The sequence below is a fragment of the Xenopus tropicalis genome, chromosome 8 (genome assembly GCF_000004195.4).
Source record: "Xenopus tropicalis strain Nigerian chromosome 8, UCB_Xtro_10.0, whole genome shotgun sequence".
NCBI classification, from domain to species: Eukaryota; Metazoa; Chordata; class Amphibia; order Anura; family Pipidae; genus Xenopus; species Xenopus tropicalis.
In genome coordinates, this window is record NC_030684.2 from 10,835,730 (window position 1) to 10,854,570 (window position 18,841).

Consider the following 18,841-nt stretch of genomic DNA (forward strand, 5'->3'; position numbering starts at 1 on the left):
ATCATGGTCTGCACTAGAACAGATGAATTTCCAGTTTGAGAACAAATAAAGGAATTTCATCTGAAAGGTGAAGTCTTCTCTTCTATAAAGTGTCTTCAATACTGTAGTGAGAAGGTCCTGCACATCCTGGGGATGTTTCCTATCCTATAATAAAGAGACACAACAGAAACATTCATTTAAATACACAGAGATGTTGCAGATGCAGGAGGATGTCGGGTCAGTTGTTGCTGAACTACATAATGATAATAAACAGAGAGGGAAGTACACAGAGAATGTAGACTCCACAGTGAGCCGATAGATGGAAATAGTGCCCTAGAAGAGGAGATACACACAGGGGCAGGGACTGATGTGACTGATAAATAAGGGGGCAGGTATAGAAGACTGTAGCAGAAGCACAAACATTACATTATCCCTGTGCAAGATCTATCCAGGGACTTGCATTCCTATTGATATAACTACTGCCAGAAAGTAACAAGCGCACAAACTCATGGGCATAGCACACAGGGTACCTAAAGCAAACAGTGCCCAGCAAGTGCTCCCGGGGAGTCATCCTAAGGCCGACCCAATTCCCAACACAAATATATGCATCAAGCTAAGGTTATGAGTACAGTGTAGTGATATGGATTGCATTACTGTGCAACGCTTTATTAGAAAATAAAGTGCTACAAAGACCCAATAGGAAAATTCCTAATAATCAGTAGCAATATACTTTAGCCAATGGATACGCCCTTATGAAATGTCACTCTAAAAATGTCAAGATATCCTCAAACAAATACAAAATACAGAAATAAAAACCTTATATCCTGGTCTGACAACTCATCAGTTTCTGCTATAACTGACAACTACAAACCCAACTCTAAACAAGGCCTTTGGCCTCTACTGTATAATATAACCACAACAGCTCAGTGCAAAGATTTAACCAATGAATATTGTCAACTAAACACAACCCAGAATGTAGCACTAACAACAGCATTGAGCGGCCATAAGGGGTAAGTGGGGCTGCCACCTATTCTGGAAAAAATACCGGGGTATTAGAAACCTGGCGAACCCCTTAGATCTCTAGCACTTGTGCCCCAGGGAATAACAAATAACCCTTCTTCTACATCATGAAAGCTGCCAGGCTCCTAATACCCAGAAAATGGACCAGTGTGATCTAAAACTCTACAATCTTACTGAAAAAAGCATTAGACCTGACTTGGCCAACTTACTTCTTTTGGTTTCTTCTGACAAAGCAAATTTCTCTTCTTGACTTTGATGTAACTACTTGTCGGTCAAGGCCAGCTTAAGAATATTTGGCTAGCCTCAGTTACATCAATAGTCACGGGTGTTTGTCGCACCCTAAACCCACCTCCGCCCACTTTAACCTCCTCTTGAACGTCAACAAGTCAAGTTTGAGTAACGAAGATGAAATTAAAGTGTATCTCTCATTTCTCAGGTTGTTGTAGAATCCTGAACCCTCCTCCGCCCACTTTACCGCCTCATTAAGTCCTTTTTTTTATCTCATTTCTTAGTTTTCTTGGCCTTTGGTAAGTTCTTCTTCGATGATAAGCTAGCCGCTTTGCCAGTCATTGCCGCTTTGCCAGTCATTGCCGCTTTGCCAGTCATTGTTGTCCGTTTGGCAATTTTGCTGCTTAACTTTGTAACTGGTTTTTTCCTGCACAAAAAAAGGCAAAGTTAAAACATATAATATTCCAGCACTTAATGATTTGTGCTAAAGCCAAAATATATGCAGAAATGAGTAACAATTCCCATCAGTAACTGGATCTACTGGCTGACTAAAAGTGATTGTAGCCCTGGTAAAAAGCTTAACTCTACTTACTTGTTAGGTGCTGAAGATTTAGTTGCACCTTTCACTTTCTGGGGCTTAGCCGTAGCGGCTGTCCCAGTCTTTGGTGGCTGCTTTACAGGTTTTGCCTTCTTTATGCCACTTTGCTTTTTATCTGATGTAGGCCTGCACAAAATAAGAGAGAATTTATTATACAGACTGACAGTACTTATTGCAATAAATCTTCCATGAATACATAAGGGATCCAGAATTGAGCCTACAGGCTAACAGTAAAGCTGAGCTTTAGTCACTGTTTAGATGCCTCAGCCTTAGATGGACCTTTTGGGACTGTGCTTCATAAACCCTTTTCTGGGATTGCATTTTAGAAGCTTTCCCAGTCTTTATGGATTCTTTCTTTAGTTCATCTTTCTTTGGCATCAAGTGAATAAACTTATTACATTTCAGGGCGTATTTATTATTTTGTGTAAAAAAACGGGGTGAAAATTCACCAAACATTGCCAGGCTTTGCTGTATAAAAAATAGCGTAAAGTTTTTTTTACACATTTTCCCGCCAGAACTTACATAAATTACCAACGTGAAATCTGTAGTTCCGACGGCGGTTTTCTTTTTATGTTACACAGCTGCTTATACCATTTTTCTGGCGAAATCGTTTTACACAGCATAAGAAATATGCCCCTTGATGTATACAAACATCCTACACATTCACACAGATCTTCTTAGACAACATTGCTATACTCATACTAACTACCACTTAAAGGGCAAATAAACTAACCATATCATATAAAATAGAAGTAAAAAGCATAGTTTGAACACAGCAAACTCACATCTTATGATCTGCAGGCTTCTTCTCTGGGTGCACCTTTGATGATTTCTCATCGTGGTGACCCTTGTGATCGGCAGGCTTCTTTTCTGGGTGCACCTTTGATGATTTCTCATCGTGGTGACCCTTGTGATCTGCAGGCTTCTTCTCTGGGTGCACCTTTGATGATTTCGCATCGTGGTGACCCTTGTGATCGGCAGGCTTCTTTTCTGGGTGCACCTTTGATGATTTCTCATCGTGGTGACCCTTGTGATCTGCAGGCTTCTTCTCTGGGTGCACCTTTGATGATTTCTCATCGTGGTGACCCTTGTGATCTGCAGGCTTCTTCTCTGGGTGCACCTTTGATGATTTCTCATCATGGTGACCCTTGTGATCCGCAGGCTTCTTCTCTGGGTGCACCTTTGATGATTTCTCATCATGGTGACCCTTGTGATCCGCAGGCTTCTTCTCTGGGTGCACCTTTGATGCTTTTTCATCATGGTGACCCTTGTGATCCGCAGTCTTCTTTTCTGGGTGCACCTTTGATCCTTTTTCATCATGGTGACCCTTGTGATCCACGGTCTTCTTTTCTGGGTGCACCTTTGATCCTTTTTCATCATGGTGACCCTTGTGATCCACGGCCTTCTTTTCTGGGTGCACCTTTGATGATTTCTCATCATGGTGACCCTTGTGATCCACGGTCTTCTTTTCTGGGTGCACCTTTGATTCTTTCTCATCATGGTGACCCTTGTGATCCGCGGTCTTCTTTTCTGGGTGCACCTTTGATTCTTTCCCATCATGGTGACCCTTGTGATCCACAGTCTTCTTTTCTGGGTGCACCTTTGATGCTTTCTCATCGTGGTGACCCTTGTGATCCGTGGTCTTCTTTTCTGGGTGCACCTTTGATGATTTCTCATCATGGTGACCCTTGTGATCCACGGTCTTCTTTTCTGGGTGCACCTTTGATTCTTTCTCATCATGGTGACCCTTGTGATCCACGGTCTTCTTTTCAGGGTGCACCTTTGACACTTTGTCATCATGGTGACCCTTGTGATCCATGGCCTTCTTTTCTGGGTGCACCTTGGACTCTTTGTCATCATGGTGACCCTTGTGATCTGTGGTCTTCTTTTCAGGGTGCACCTTTGATGATTGCTCATCATGGTGACCCTTGTGATCCACAGTCTTCTTTTCAGGGTGCACCTTTGATTCTTTCTCATCATGGTGACCCTTGTGATCCGTGGTCTTCTTTTCTGGGTGCACCTTTGACTCTTTGTCATCATGGTGACCCTTGTGATCCGCAGTCTTCTTTTCAGGGTGCACCTTTGACTCCTTGTCATCATGGTGACCCTTGTGATCTGTGGTCTTCTTTTCAGGGTGCACCTTTGATGATTGCTCATCATGGTGACCCTTGTGATCCACAGTCTTCTTTTCAGGGTGCACCTTTGACTCCTTGTCATCATGGTGACCCTTGTGATCTGTGGTCTTCTTTTCAGGGTGCACCTTTGATGATTGCTCATCATGGTGACCCTTGTGATCCACAGTCTTCTTTTCAGGGTGCACCTTTGACTCCTTGTCATCATGGTGACCCTTGTGATCTGTGGTCTTCTTTTCAGGGTGCACCTTTGATGATTGCTCATCATGGTGACCCTTGTGATCCACAGTCTTCTTTTCAGGGTGCACCTTTGACTCCTTGTCATCATGGTGACCCTTGTGATCTGTGGTCTTCTTTTCAGGGTGCACCTTTGATGATTGCTCATCATGGTGACCCTTGTGATCCACAGTCTTCCTTTCAGGGTGCACCTTTGACTCCTTGTCATCATGGTGACCCTTGTGATCTGTGGTCTTCTTTTCAGGGTGCACCTTTGATGATTGCTCATCATGGTGACCCTTGTGATCCACAGTCTTCTTTTCAGGGTGCACCTTTGACTCCTTGTCATCATGGTGACCCTTGTGATCTGTGGTCTTCTTTTCAGGGTGCACCTTTGATGATTGCTCATCATGGTGACCCTTGTGATCCACAGTCTTCCTTTCAGGGTGCACCTTTGACTCCTTGTCATCATGGTGACCCTTGTGATCTGTGGTCTTCTTTTCAGGGTGCACCGCTGACTCTTTCTCAGCATGGTGACCCTTGTGATCCACAGTCTTCTTTTCAGGGTGCACCACTGACTCTTTCTCAGCATGGTGACCCTTCTGTTCATCAGTCTTCTTTTCAGGGTGCACCGCTGACTCTTTCTCAGCATGGTGACCCTTCTGATCAGTAGTTTCCTTTTCAGGGTGCACCGCTGACTCTTTCTCAGCATGGTGACCCTTCTGATCAGTAGTCTTCTTTTCAGGGTGCACTGCTGACTCTTTCTCAGCATGGTGACCCTTCTGATCTTTCACTATATGGTGACTTCTAAACAGAAAACAAATGCAATGTAAATATTCTCAAATATGTTTGAGCTGGCTATTAACTATTACAACAATCATATTCAGTTACAGCTAAACTCTGTCTAGGATTGTTTGGCTAAGATTTTCAGGCTGTATAGGTAATTCATAATACCAGTATAGCTATATTATTATCTGTGGGGTATAACATAATTATGTGGCTGCTCTGGGATTGTTGGCTTAATTGGACAATTATATATATATATATATATATTTTCCATCCCACATTCCACATTCCATATTTATATATATCCCATATATATATTCCATTCATCCATAGGCCAAATATTTTACAACATTTTTACCGCATGCGTTAATTTGCGTGCTGAAATAACACTAACGCATGATTCACAAACACTTAGGGGCACATTTACTAAGACACGAATCTGAACCGAATTGGAAAAATTCCGATTTGAAAACGAACATTTTGCGACTTTTTCGTTTTTTTTGCGATTTTTTCGGCGTCTTTACGACTTTTCGGAAATTGTCGTGACCAATACGATTTGCGCGAAAAAACGCGAGTTTTTCGTAGCCATTCCGAAAGTTGCGCAAAATCTGGCGATTTTTTTCGTAGCGTTAAAACTTGCGTGAAAAGTTGCGCCTTTTTCATAGCGTTAAAACTTAAAAGGTGGGACGTTTTGCGCAAGTTTTAACGCTACGAAAAATCGCCAGATTTTGCGCAACTTTCGGAATGTCTACGAAAAACTTGTGTTTTTTCGCACAAATCGTATTAGTAACGAAAAAGTCGCAACAATTTTCCAAAAAAATCGCAAAATACCGATCATTACGAAAAAAACGCAATTGGACGCATTCGGCCCGTTCGTGGGTTAGTAAATGTGCCCCTTAGATGCGCTAAATATCCCATTAGTCTATGCGAAAATTAACACCTACTTGAGGCAGGCGGTAATATTACTACTATTTATATGTGGCTACCATTTATATGCTACTATTTATATGCTACTATTTATATGTGGCTACGATTTATATGCGGCTACTATTTATATGCTACCATTTATATGCTACTATTTATATGTGGCTATGATTTATATGCGGCTACTATTTATATGCTACCATTTATATGCTACTATTTATATGCTACTATTTATATGCACTATTTATATGTGGCTACCATTTATATGCTACCATTTATATGCTACTATTTATATTCGGCTATGATTTATATGCTACTATTTATGTGCGGCTACCATTTATATGCGGCTACTATTTATATGCACTATTTATATGCTACTATTTATATGCTACTATTTATGTGCGGCTACCATTTATATGCTACTATTTATATGCGGCTACTATTTATATGCAGCTACTATTTATATGCTACTATTTATATGCGGCCACTATTTATATGCTATTCATATGCGGCTACTATTTATATGCACTATTTATATGCGGTTACTATTTATATGCACTATTTATATGCGGCCACTATTTATATGCGGCTACTATTTATATGCGGCTACTATTTATATGCGGCTACTATTTATATGCGGCTACTATTTATATGCTACTATTTATATGTGGCTACTATTTATATGCGGCTACTATTTATATGCAACTATTTATATGCTACCATTTATATGCGGCTACTATTTGTATGCTACTATTTATATGTGGCTACTATTTATATGCGGCTACTATTTATATGCTACTATTTATGTGCGGCTACTATTTATATGCAGCTACTATTTATATGGGGCTACTATTTATATGCAGCTACTATTTATATGCTACTATTTATATGCGGCTACTATTTATATGCTACTATTAATATGCGGCTACTATTTATATGTGGCTACTATTTATATGTGGCTACTATTTATATGGTACTATTTATGTGCGGCTCCTATTTATATGCTACCATTTATATGCTACTATTTATATGCTACTATTTATATGCGGCTACTATTTATATGCGGCTACTATTTATATGCTACTATTTTTATGCGGCTACTTTTTATATGCAGCTACTATTTATATGCGGCTACTATTTATATGCACTATTTATATGCGGCTACTATTTATATGCTACCATTTATATGCTACTATATATATTTGGCTACTATTTATATGCAGCTACTATTTATATGTGGCTACTATTTATATTCTACTATTTATATGAGGCTAGTATTTATATACGGCTACTATTTATATGCTACTATTTATATGCGGCTACTATTTATATGCTACTATTTATATGCTACCATTGATATGCTACTATTTATATGTGGCTACTATTTATATGCTACCATTTATATGCGGCTACTATTTATATGCTACTATTTATATGTGGCTACTATTTATATGCGGCTACTATTTATATGTGGCTACTATTTTTATGCTACTATTTATGTGCCGCTACTATTTATATGCGGCTACTATTTATATGCTACCATTTATATGCTACTATTTATATGCGGCTACTATTTATATGTGGTTACTATTTATATGCGGCTACTATTTATATGCACTATTTATATGTGGCTACTATTTATATGCGGGCACTATTTATATGCTACTATTTATATGCGGTTACTATCTATATGCAGCTACTATTTATATGCTACCATTGATATGCTACCATTGATATGCTACTATTTATAGGCTACTATTTATATCCGGCTACAATTTATATGCACTATTTATATGCGGCGACTATTTATATGCGGCTACTATTTATATGCTACTATTTATACGCGGTTACTATTTATTTGCACTATTTATATGCGGTTACTATTTATATGCTACTATTTATATGCACTATTTATATGCGGCTACTATTTATATGCGGCTACCATTTATATGCGGCTACCATTTATATGCTACTATTTATACGCGGTTACTATTTATTTGCACTATTTATATGCGGTTACTATTTATATGCTACTATTTATATTCACTATTTATATGCAGCTACTATTTATATGCTACTATTTATATGCAGCTACTATTTATATGCTACTATTTATATGCGGTTACTATTGATATGCTACTATTTATATGGCACTATTTATAAGCAGCTACTATTTATATGCGGCTACTATTTATATGCTACTATTTATATGCGATTACTATTTATATGCTACTATTTATATGCGGTTACTATTTATATGCTACTATTTATATGCTACTATTTATAGGCTACCATTGATATGCTACTATTTATATGTGGCTACTATTTATATGCTACTATTTATATGCGGTTACTATTGATATGCTACTATTTATATGGCACTATTTATAAGCGGCTACTATTTATATGCGGCTACTATTTATATGCTACTATTTATATGCGATTACTATTTATATGCTACTATTTATATGCGGTTACTATTTATATGCTACTATTTATATGGCACTATTTATATGGCACTATTTATATGGCACTATTTATATGCGGTTACTATTTATATGCTACTATTTATATGCTACTATTTATATGCGGCTACTATTTATGTGCTACTATTTATATGCTACTATTTATAGGCTACCATTGATATGCTACTATTTATATGTGGCTACTATTTATTTGCTACCATATATATGCGGCTACTATTTATATGCTACTATTTATATGTGGCTACTAATTATATGCGGCTACTATTTATATGTGGCTATTATTTTTATGCTCCTATTTATGTGCCGCTATTATTTACATGCGACTACTATTTATATGCGGCTACTATTTATATGCTACCATTTATATGCTACTATTTATATGCGGCTACTATTTATATGCGGCTACTATTTATATGCACTATTTATATGTGGCTACTATTTATATGGCACTATTTATATGCGGCTACTATTTATATGCGGCTACTATTTATATGCGGCTACTATTTATATGCTACTATTTATATGCGGTTACTATTTATATGCGGTTACTATTTATATGTGGCTACTAGTTATATGCTACTATTTATATGCGGTTACTATTTATATGCGGCTACTATTTATATGCACTATTTATATGCGGTTACTATTTATATGCTACTATTTATATGCACTATTTATATGCGGCTACTATTTATATGCACTATTTATATGCGGTTACTATTTATATGCGGCTACTATTTATATGCGGTTACTATTTATATGCTACTATTTATATGCGGCTACTATTTATATGCTACTATTTATATGCTACTATTTATAGGCTACCATTGATATGCTACTATTTATATGTGGCTACTATTTATATGCTACCATTTATATGTGGCTACTATTTATATGCGGCTACTATTTATATGTGGCTATTATTTTTATGCTACTATTTATGTGCCGCTACTATTTATATGCGGCTACTATTTATATGCTACCATTTATATGCTACTATTGATATGCGGCTACTATTTATATGCGGTTACTATTTATATGCGGGCACAATTTATATGCTACTATTTATATGCGGTTACTATCTATATGCAGCTACTATTTATATGCTACTATTTATATGCTACCATTGATATGCTACTATTTATAGGCTACTATTTATATGCGGCTACTATTTATATGCACTATTTATATGCGGCGACTATTTATATGCGGCTACTATTTATACGCGGTTACTATTTATTTGCACTATTTATATGCGGTTACTATTTATATGCTACTATTTATATGCACTATTGATATGCGGCTACTATTTATATGCGGCTACCATTTATATGCTACTCTTTATACGCGGTTACTATTTATTTGCGGTTACTATTTATATGCTACTATTTATATGCACTATTTATATGCAGATACTATTTATAAGCTACTTTTTATATGCAGCTACTATATATATGCTACTATTTATATGCTACTATTTATATGCGGCTACTATTTATATGCTACTATTTATATGCGGTTACTATTTATATGCGGTTACTATTTATATGCGGTTACTATTTATATGTGGCTATTTATATGGCACTATTTATATGCGGCTACTATTTATATGCGGCTACTATTTATATGCTACTATTTATATGCGGCTACTATTTATATGCGGTTACTATTTATATGCTACTATTTATATGCGGTTACTATTTATATGCGGTTACTATTTATATGCTACTATTTATATGCGGTTACTATTTATATGCTACTATTTATATGGCACTATTTATGTGCGGTTACTATTTAAATGCTACTATTTATATGCGGTTACTATTTATATGCGGTTGCTATTTATATGTGGCTACTATTTATATGCTACTATTTATATGCGGCTACTATTTATATGCGGCTACTATTTATATGCACTATTTATATGCGGTTACTATTTATATACGGCTACTATTTATATGCGGTTACTATTAATATGCTACTATTTATATGCGGTTACTATTTATATGCGGCTACTATTTATATGCACTATTTATATGCGGTTACTATTTATATGCGGCTACTATTTATATGCGGTTACTATTTATATGCGGCTACTATTTATATGCACTATTTATATGCGGTTACTATTTATATGCTACTATTTATATGCAGCTACTATTTATATGCGGCGACTATTTATATGCTACTTTTTATACGTGGCGACTATTTATACGCGGGGCATTGATTAGTGTATGTACCGTCCAATACTGCATGAAAATAGTCTTCGCGACTAAAATAACACATGCAGTATTGCGCGTAAATTAACGCAAGTATGCTTTTAGTGAATCGTGCGTTAATTCGCGAAAAATTAGCCGCGCTAAAAATTTTACCGCATGCTATAAATAGCGCACGTTTTAACACACTTTAGTGAATCAGCCCTCCAGTGTCTGGTATTAAGTGCTATGAGCAAGCAAAGCTATATTAGCAGATTCGCTGACTGTTAATGAACCTGACCAATGAATATTATTATGAATGTTAATACGTATTTAGACAATAAGCTTACGTGGGGCAGGGACTAAGCGATGAGCAAAATTTGTAAGGACTGTGTAACATGTTTGTGCTGTATAAATAAATAATATAAGTTATACACATTAAACAAATCAGAAAGGAAACATACTCTTTAGGTGTCTGAGAGTCTTTCTCGATTTCTGCATCTTCTGCTTCAGGTTCAGCCTCCGCAGCAGGTTCTTCTGCCTCTGCTGCAGCCTTACCAGAAAGCTCAGGATGCTTACTCCTAAACACACAGGAATTATACACATAAGCAAATAACTCCAAATCAATGTAAAGTATAAATCATTTTACCCGTTCGCGAACTTCCACCAAAAAGTGCGAACTTTGCGAACCCCATAGACTTCAATGAGATGGTGAACTTTAAAAACTAGAAAAGCCATTTCTGGCCAGAAAACTGATTTTAAAGTTGTTTAAAGGGTGCCACGACCTGGACAGTGGCATGCAGGAGGGGGATCAAGGGCAAAAATTTCTCTGAAAAATACGTTGTTGACACAGCTTTGCGTTTTGTGCTGTAAAGGGCAGAAATCACACTACATTTATAAACTTGTGTAATAAACTGCTTTAAAACGTCCGGCGTCTACATGCCAATCAAGTCATGTAAAGGTTACAGCCGGTTCACACGCAAAGACAAAACGCCGCAGTAGTGGATACGGAATATATTATTGCTGGTGGAAAAACATCGCTCAGGTGATTTTATTGCGATGCAATGTCACTACTATGTGTAATGTGTTTGGTGCACTACTATGAATAACAGCAAACAGCACTGGACACATTAAAGAATAGTAAGTTAAATAAATAATAAAATTAATAAAAAAATAATAAAAAAAAAGTGATCTCTGGTTGGTGCTGGGGGTGAACTACTAGGAGCAGCACACCAGTCCCCCACAGCTAGACTAATAGCACTGGGCTCTATAAATTACAGTAGCAAAGTAAAAAAACACAAATAAAAAAAAATGATGTGAATGTGTGGTTGGTGCTTAGTGCACTACTATGAGCAGCACACCTGTCTCCAACACACACAGACGGAGCTGCAGTACACAATGAAAAGAAGAGTAACAGTTATCAGAAAATAAAAGCAGTCCTTACAAGGACTATTGGGTTACAGCAGATGAGATCAGCAGGACAGCTGCCCACAGCAGCTACATACAGAGCAGTAGAAAGTAGATTACTAGTCAGCAAAGCTACCTAAACTGTCCCTCAAACCCCTGCACAGCTCTCTCCCTATGCTAACTCATCAAGCACACACAGGCAGAATGTAAAATGGCTGCTGGGCTTCGGTTTACATATGGAACAGAGTGGTCCAGGAGGGAGAGCTGCCTGATTGGCTGCCATGTATCTGCTGGCTCTGGGGTGAGAGGTCAAAATTTGGCTCCAGCTAAAGCGAACCCAAAATTGCGAACATCGCTAAAAGTTCGCGAACTTGCAAACACTCGATTTTCGTGCGAATTAGTTCTCCGGCGAACAGTTCGCTACATAATGTAGGCAGACAAGACAGAATATGATTGGATAGAGATACTGAAATAGTGTAGTGTGAGAAAATAGAGAGTAAAAGGTACTTACTCTTTAGGCCTCTCAGAGTCTGTATCATCTCTGCTCATTCTTGTGTGCCTCCTTATAGCACCTTTCCTTTCCAGCTTTCTTGTTATTTCTTCATCCTCTGACTGGACTTTCTCTGTTTCTGCATCTTCTGGTTCCGATGCAGATTTGTCCTCCTTCAGAGAGATCTCGCTCCTAAACAAACAAGAAGCAAACAGATAAGAAATCCTCTCAAATCTAGTGCTTTGTAGGAATCATAGCAATGAGATGAAAGCATTTGAATTCAGTAAAATGTTCCTGCAGTTCAAACCAGCTAATATTTTATATAGAGCTGCACCTCACTACTCAATGGTACAGATCATGAAAACTTGATTAAAACACAGTAAAGTGAGAAACACAAGATTAACAATTCTGGGAGTGTTGTTTAAAAAATAATAATATATAAAGAGCTTCTTCCTCATTGATCATTGAAGTATTTGTCAACCAAGAACAATAAGTGAATAACTGACTAAAGGATAAAAACTCACTCGCTGGTCTCTGGTTGCTGTTCCTCTAATTCAGCTTCAGAAACAGCCTCCTCTACTCTTTTCTTAGCAGCTTTCTCTTTCTTCTTTGGTTTAGTTCTGCACAAACAAAATAAATATATGCAATGTAACTTTCTGCCATTGCCAATTTGCTCCACCAACTAAATGGCAGCTACAAAGTCACTTGTCATTGTCACTCAGCCATAAATGGAAATGATATTCACACATTCTGTCACTAAAACCCCCTGGATATACAAACCCAATTACAGGCTTAGAAACTTACTTTTTCTTCTTTGGCTGCTCTTCCTCAGGCTCAGCCTCGCTCTCCTCTATCTGAGAGGTCTCAGACCTGAACAATTAAAAGTAAAATGTTAATAAATCACTAGAGAATTTAATTAGAAAAAGTGGGTTAAAACAACATAATATTTTATAGTTGCACCTCCCTAATCAACTGGGTAATCGTTAACAATTTAGAAAAACTTTAAGCTTAAATAGACTTACTGGCTCGTCTCTGTCTGCTCTTCCTCAGCCTCTTCTTCCTCCTCAAGCCTAAACAAGTAAAACATATACAGATTAAAACTTTTCTAAACCAATGTTGTGCAAGAAAAATAATCATCTCTATTAAACTGATAATATTCAAATCAAAAGCCTTATGCCTAAACACTATACAAGCACAAAAGCTGATATTAGTTGATATAAAGACTTACTCTGCACGTTTCTTAGATTTACGCGCAGGCTTCTTGGGAGGCTTCGGCTTTTTGGCAGACTTTTTGGGAGGTTCTTCCTCTTCTTCTTCTTCCTCCTCCTCAGTGGAAGATGAAGAAGATGAGTCTTCTTCCTCCTCTGACACTTCTATTTTCTTAGCAGCTTTCTTCTTTTTCTTTGGTTTAATCCTGCACAGATAATATGAGAATTATAACATATTGCCAATATGCTCCTCCTAACTAAATGTATTATGCCATTGAGCCTTAAGAAAATGTATTCACAAGTGTGATTTAATGCTATTAATCATCAGTCATTCAGTAACAAACCCTCGGATCTACAAAACCCCATTACAAGTTGAAAAACTCACTTTTTCTTTTTCTGCTGCTTTTCCTCTGGCTCAGTCTCACTACTCTCCTCTGTAGGAGAAGTCTCAGACCTGAACAAACAAAAGATATAAAAGGAATGAAAACTTCCAGGTGTAACACTGTCAGGAAATCATTATACAAAGAACAATAAACAGCGTATCGGTGATATGTATGGAATCACTGGAGAATCTACTTAGGGAAGGTGGGTTAATATGAGCTAATGTTTTATATAGAATATACAGTAGCTGTGCTTTAATAATCAGTGGGATAATAATCTACTGTATAAATGAAAACTTAGTTCAAGCTTAGAAACTCACTGGCTTATCTCTGTCTGCTCTTCTTCAGACTCTTCTTCCTCCTCAGATATAGGCCTAAACAAACAAAATGAAAAACAATAATGAAAACCTTTCTGATGCAGTGTCGTGTGGTGAGAAATAATGATAATCTCCACTAAACTGATAATATCCTAGTTAGCATCAATATATCACAAGCCTTATGCCCAAACAATATACAGGTATAGGACCCATTATCCAGAATGCTCGGGACCAAGGGTATTCCGGATAAGGGGTCTTTCCGTAATTTGGATCTCAATACCTTAAGTCTACTAAAAAATCAATAAAACATTAATTAAACCCAATAGGATTGTTTTGCATCCAATAAGGATTAATTATATCTTAGTTGGAATCAATTACAAGGTTCTGTTTTATTTCTACATAGAAAAAGGAAATCAGTTTTAAAATTCTGAATTATTTGATTAAAATGGAGTCTATGGGAGACGGGCATTCCGTAATTCGGAGCTTTCTGGATAACGGGTTTCCGGATAAGGGGTCCGATACCTGTACTAACACAAAAGCTTATATTAATTGATATAAAGACTTACTCTGCACGTTTCTTAGATTTACGCACAGGCTTCTTTGGAGGCTTCGGCTTTTTGGCAGACTTTTTGGGAGGTTCTGGTGATTGTTCTTCTTCCTCATCCTCCTCGGTATCTGACACTTCGATTTTCTTTACAGCTTTCTTCGCTTTCTTTTGTTTAGTCCTGCACAGATAGAATAAATATGTAAGATGTAACTCTATGCAGGCACCTACTGTCATTGCCAACTTACAGGTGGGGTTTAAAGTCCTATAAACATTCAGTAAATCCCTGGACATACTGCTGGCCCATTCCTGAAGCCCTTGGGTTTAACAGGTGTCATGATGGGGTGTGTGTGTGTTAGAAATATTCCAGGAAAGCGAACGGCAATATAAATAAGAAAACCCTATTTCAAGCTCAGAAACTCACTTTTTCAGTTTTGGCTTCTTTTTCTCCAGTTCAGTTTCGCTCTCCTCTGTCTGAGAGGTCTCTGACCTGAAAAATAAAATGTAAAGTGATTATTAATATGAAAACTTCCCCAGACTAATGATGTTTGGAAATCACTAAAGTGGTTATTTGGGCCTGGACCATGCCTGCTAATGGCAATAAAAAATGGCAGCATGTCTGCGCCATGCAGAGGTTTCAGTTTAAAAAGAAGGGTTTATATTAGTGTCCTGCCTCATAGTGGTAGTAGCTACAACCCTCTGTGTATGTGTCCTCAACATGTACAAATTTAGAAATGCAGATAACATTGAGGACACCAGATAAATAAAGTTCATGGCGGGTAACAGTCTATCCATTCTACAACTCTAGTTTATTTTAAGCCCCTTCAATCCTAAATAAGTGATGACAATAACCAAAAACTAAAGTTAGGAGTAAAAACTCACTGGCTAATCTCGAGCTGCTCTTCCTCAGTCTCCTCTTCCTCCTCAAATTTAGGCCTAAAACAAGATGTAGAACAGTAATTAATGTAGAACAGTAATCAGAGAATTAATAATAATCTCAAGTAAACTGTTAAAACCCTAGTTAGTATTAATGTCAAAAGCCTTAGGCCCAAACCCAATACTAACAGAAAGTCTTATATTAATTGATAGAAAAACTTACACTGCTCGTTTCTTAGATTTACGAGCAGGCTTCTTGGGAGGCAGGGGCTTTTTGGCAGACTTCTTAGGAGGTTCAGATGGTTTTTCACCATCATCATCCTCCTCTGTGTCTGCCACTTTTATTTTCTTGGCAGCTTTCTTCTTAGGTTTCTTTGGTTCAATTCTATACAAAGAAAAGCAATAGGTAGAATTGAAATTATTGCAGGCACGTACTGCCATTGGCAGCTTGCAACAAACTGTAACTACAAAGCCACAAGTGTGATTGAGCTTTAAATATAAAATATAATGGCAGATGTGTTTTTAAACATTCAGCAGAACCCCTGGATATACTTTAGGCTCAGCCCTGTAGCCGTTAGGTCTCACAGGCCTCAGCATGGTGTTGGTGTGGCTGATAGCTATTGTGGGAACTCTAAGGGTAAGAAGAATAAGCAAAACCCATGTATAAGCTGAGAAACTCACATTTTCTTCTTTGGCTTCTCTTCCACTTCAATTTCACTCTCCTCTGTGTCAGCTTCTTCAGCTTCACTCTCCTCTAGCTGAGAAACTTTAGACCTAAACAAATACAAAGGAAAATGTTAATGACGAGTTCCCTGATCTAATGCTGTGTGGGAATCACTAAAGTGACCCTTACGTTAATATCTCACTTTAACATTAATATATCAAAAGGCTTGAGCCTAAATGATATAAATGATATAATATGAGTAGATGTAAAGACTTACACAGCACGTTTCTTAGGTTTACGGAGAGGTTTCTTGGAAGGTTTCTTGGCAGGCTTTTTAGGAGGTTTTACCGGTTCTTCATCTTCTTCCTCCTCCTTTGTGTCTGCCACTTTAATTTTCACAGCTTTCTTTTTCCGTTTCTTTGGTTTAGTCCTGTATAAAGAAAAGAAATGGTTTGAATGTACAGTAACTGAATGCAGGCGCACAATGCCATTGCCAATATAATCTATTGGAATAAAACCGCAACTATAAAATCCCTAATGCGCTTGAGCCGTAGCAATGAAATACAGTCACAGGTAGGGGTATATTATAGGACATTTCCCTATAATCATTTAGTAAAGCATCTGGAGATACTGCTGCTCCAGCTTGGCTCCTATTAATAGGATGGGTTTGGGTTAGCAGGGGCGCAGCAGCAGCAGCAGCAGAGGTAGCGCAGAGCAAAAACTCACTTTGTCTCAGTTTCCTGGGATGCAGGAATAGCAGTAGCTTTTCTCCTGGATTTCCCAGTAACAATGAGCCACTCAGCGTCACTGGGATCCATCTTCTTCCTCAGCTTGTAATACATGTACCTGCACAAACACACAAATCACACAAGTTCTTAAGGGATGTGACAATATTTTCGAGGCTGCGAGAGTTCAGTGCTGTAAGTCTAAAACCCGATACAAAGAGCTAAAAGCTTAATGCAGCCCAATTACTTTGATAAATGTGCCAGTTACTATAATAACTATGCTGTGCTTCAAGTTTGCCCCCATTGTACAAATATACATTTGTGAAAACATAAAATCTAGTTATTCCCCAACCCATATAAACCAAAGAAATCGCTATAACTCACCATCCAATGGCCTCAACCACTAAAACTGCAGCAAGGAAAAAGACAATAATAATATATTTCATTTCGCCATTGCTGCTAGTGGGTTCATCTCTCTTGATCCGGATTAATGGACGATCGATTGATTCTTGATTTTCTTCCTGGTCATTCTGTCCGTCCTCTGGAAGATTTCTTTCTGTCTCTGCAGGAAAATATGAAAGATGATTAAAGAGGGTATTATTTTGTATAAATCATAGGACCATCATAACTTCCATGAAGGAGACATTAAACCTAGAATATTTGGTGGTCATTTATGAACAATGAGAAAATGTGTATTTGGGACTAAAACAATAGACACCAATCAGTGATTAGTATTCTTAGTAATCGGCAACTACAACAATGAAATGTAAAAATTCAGTTCCCGTGAGTTGATAAATGAAGACCCTGTGTTTTAATAAGCAACGATAATAACATTTTACTGCTTATCATTTGTAATATTTAAAAGTGAAATTCATCCCAAAGTCTGTGAATAATACACACAATATTTGGGAAAATATAACAATTTGGATGAACAATGAAAAGATGCCTTTAGATCTTACCTATTCCCATGATCTGAACTCTCACTTTAGGCACAGGCTCATAGAGAATTCCATCAATTGTGATTCGAGCTTCATAAGTGCCACGGTCGATGCTTTTAGCTGGATTTATTACGAGAGAACAGTTTCCTCTATTAAGAAGAGATGGGAAAATCCGGAAGCGGCGCCCTGATTTGGTAAAACTGGTTTGATTTGCACCAAACCAGCCTATCAGGGGCATGTAACTCTGTCCTTCATCCAGGGTTTTAACCCATTCCAGATAAAAATGATCTGGACTGAGTGTAGAACCAGTGGTGAAGGCACAAGGTACAAGGTTCCACGAGTGTAATTTCAGTTGTACATTATCTCTGAAGAGAGTTACATTTCTGATCTTTGGAACTGAAAGAGAAAAATGGATAGAATTATTTAAATCTGCTAGAAACAAATCAGCCCTTTTACACAAAACAAACCAAAATGTGCCCCACTAGTTCTTTGTATTTCTTCTCACTTACTTGGTGATGTTGAAAATATCGGTGAAAAATTTGGTAAAATAAGGCAGAGCCCTATAATAAGCCACGTAGCAGGACAGGTAAAACCCATCCTGATCTACAGTGGCTCAAAGGGCTCCAACTGCTTCTGTCGCTAAAGAGAAACAAGAAAAGAGAAATACAGATCAGATACGTGTAAAAGAACTTGCCCTTAGACCTGTATGTCCTGTATATATATTCATT

At 37.5% G+C, this 18,841-nt stretch overlaps 2 protein-coding genes across 2 annotated transcripts; both read right to left on the minus strand.

Moving 5' to 3' along the window:
- Window positions 1–2,718: 2,718 nt before the first annotated feature.
- On the minus strand, window positions 2,719–15,217 carry LOC108648317 (ABC transporter F family member 4-like). Its single transcript, XM_031891071.1, has 12 exons — window positions 15,207–15,217; window positions 14,933–15,091; window positions 14,370–14,423; window positions 14,055–14,123; window positions 13,690–13,875; window positions 13,484–13,531; window positions 13,266–13,331; window positions 12,986–13,081; window positions 12,483–12,653; window positions 11,029–11,145; window positions 4,693–4,980; window positions 2,719–2,815 (listed from the first exon to the last, which is right to left on the minus strand). Exons 1-12 carry the CDS (start codon window positions 15,215–15,217, stop codon window positions 2,719–2,721), a joined length of 1,362 nt encoding a protein of 453 aa, XP_031746931.1.
- On the minus strand, window positions 15,167–18,351 carry LOC116406639 (actin-binding protein-like). Its single transcript, XM_031891072.1, has 8 exons — window positions 18,135–18,351; window positions 17,560–17,737; window positions 17,177–17,296; window positions 16,728–16,880; window positions 16,468–16,560; window positions 16,010–16,171; window positions 15,793–15,846; window positions 15,167–15,400 (listed from the first exon to the last, which is right to left on the minus strand). Exons 1-8 carry the CDS (start codon window positions 18,349–18,351, stop codon window positions 15,331–15,333), a joined length of 1,047 nt encoding a protein of 348 aa, XP_031746932.1. The 3' UTR covers window positions 15,167–15,330.
- Window positions 18,352–18,841: the final 490 nt, after the last annotated feature.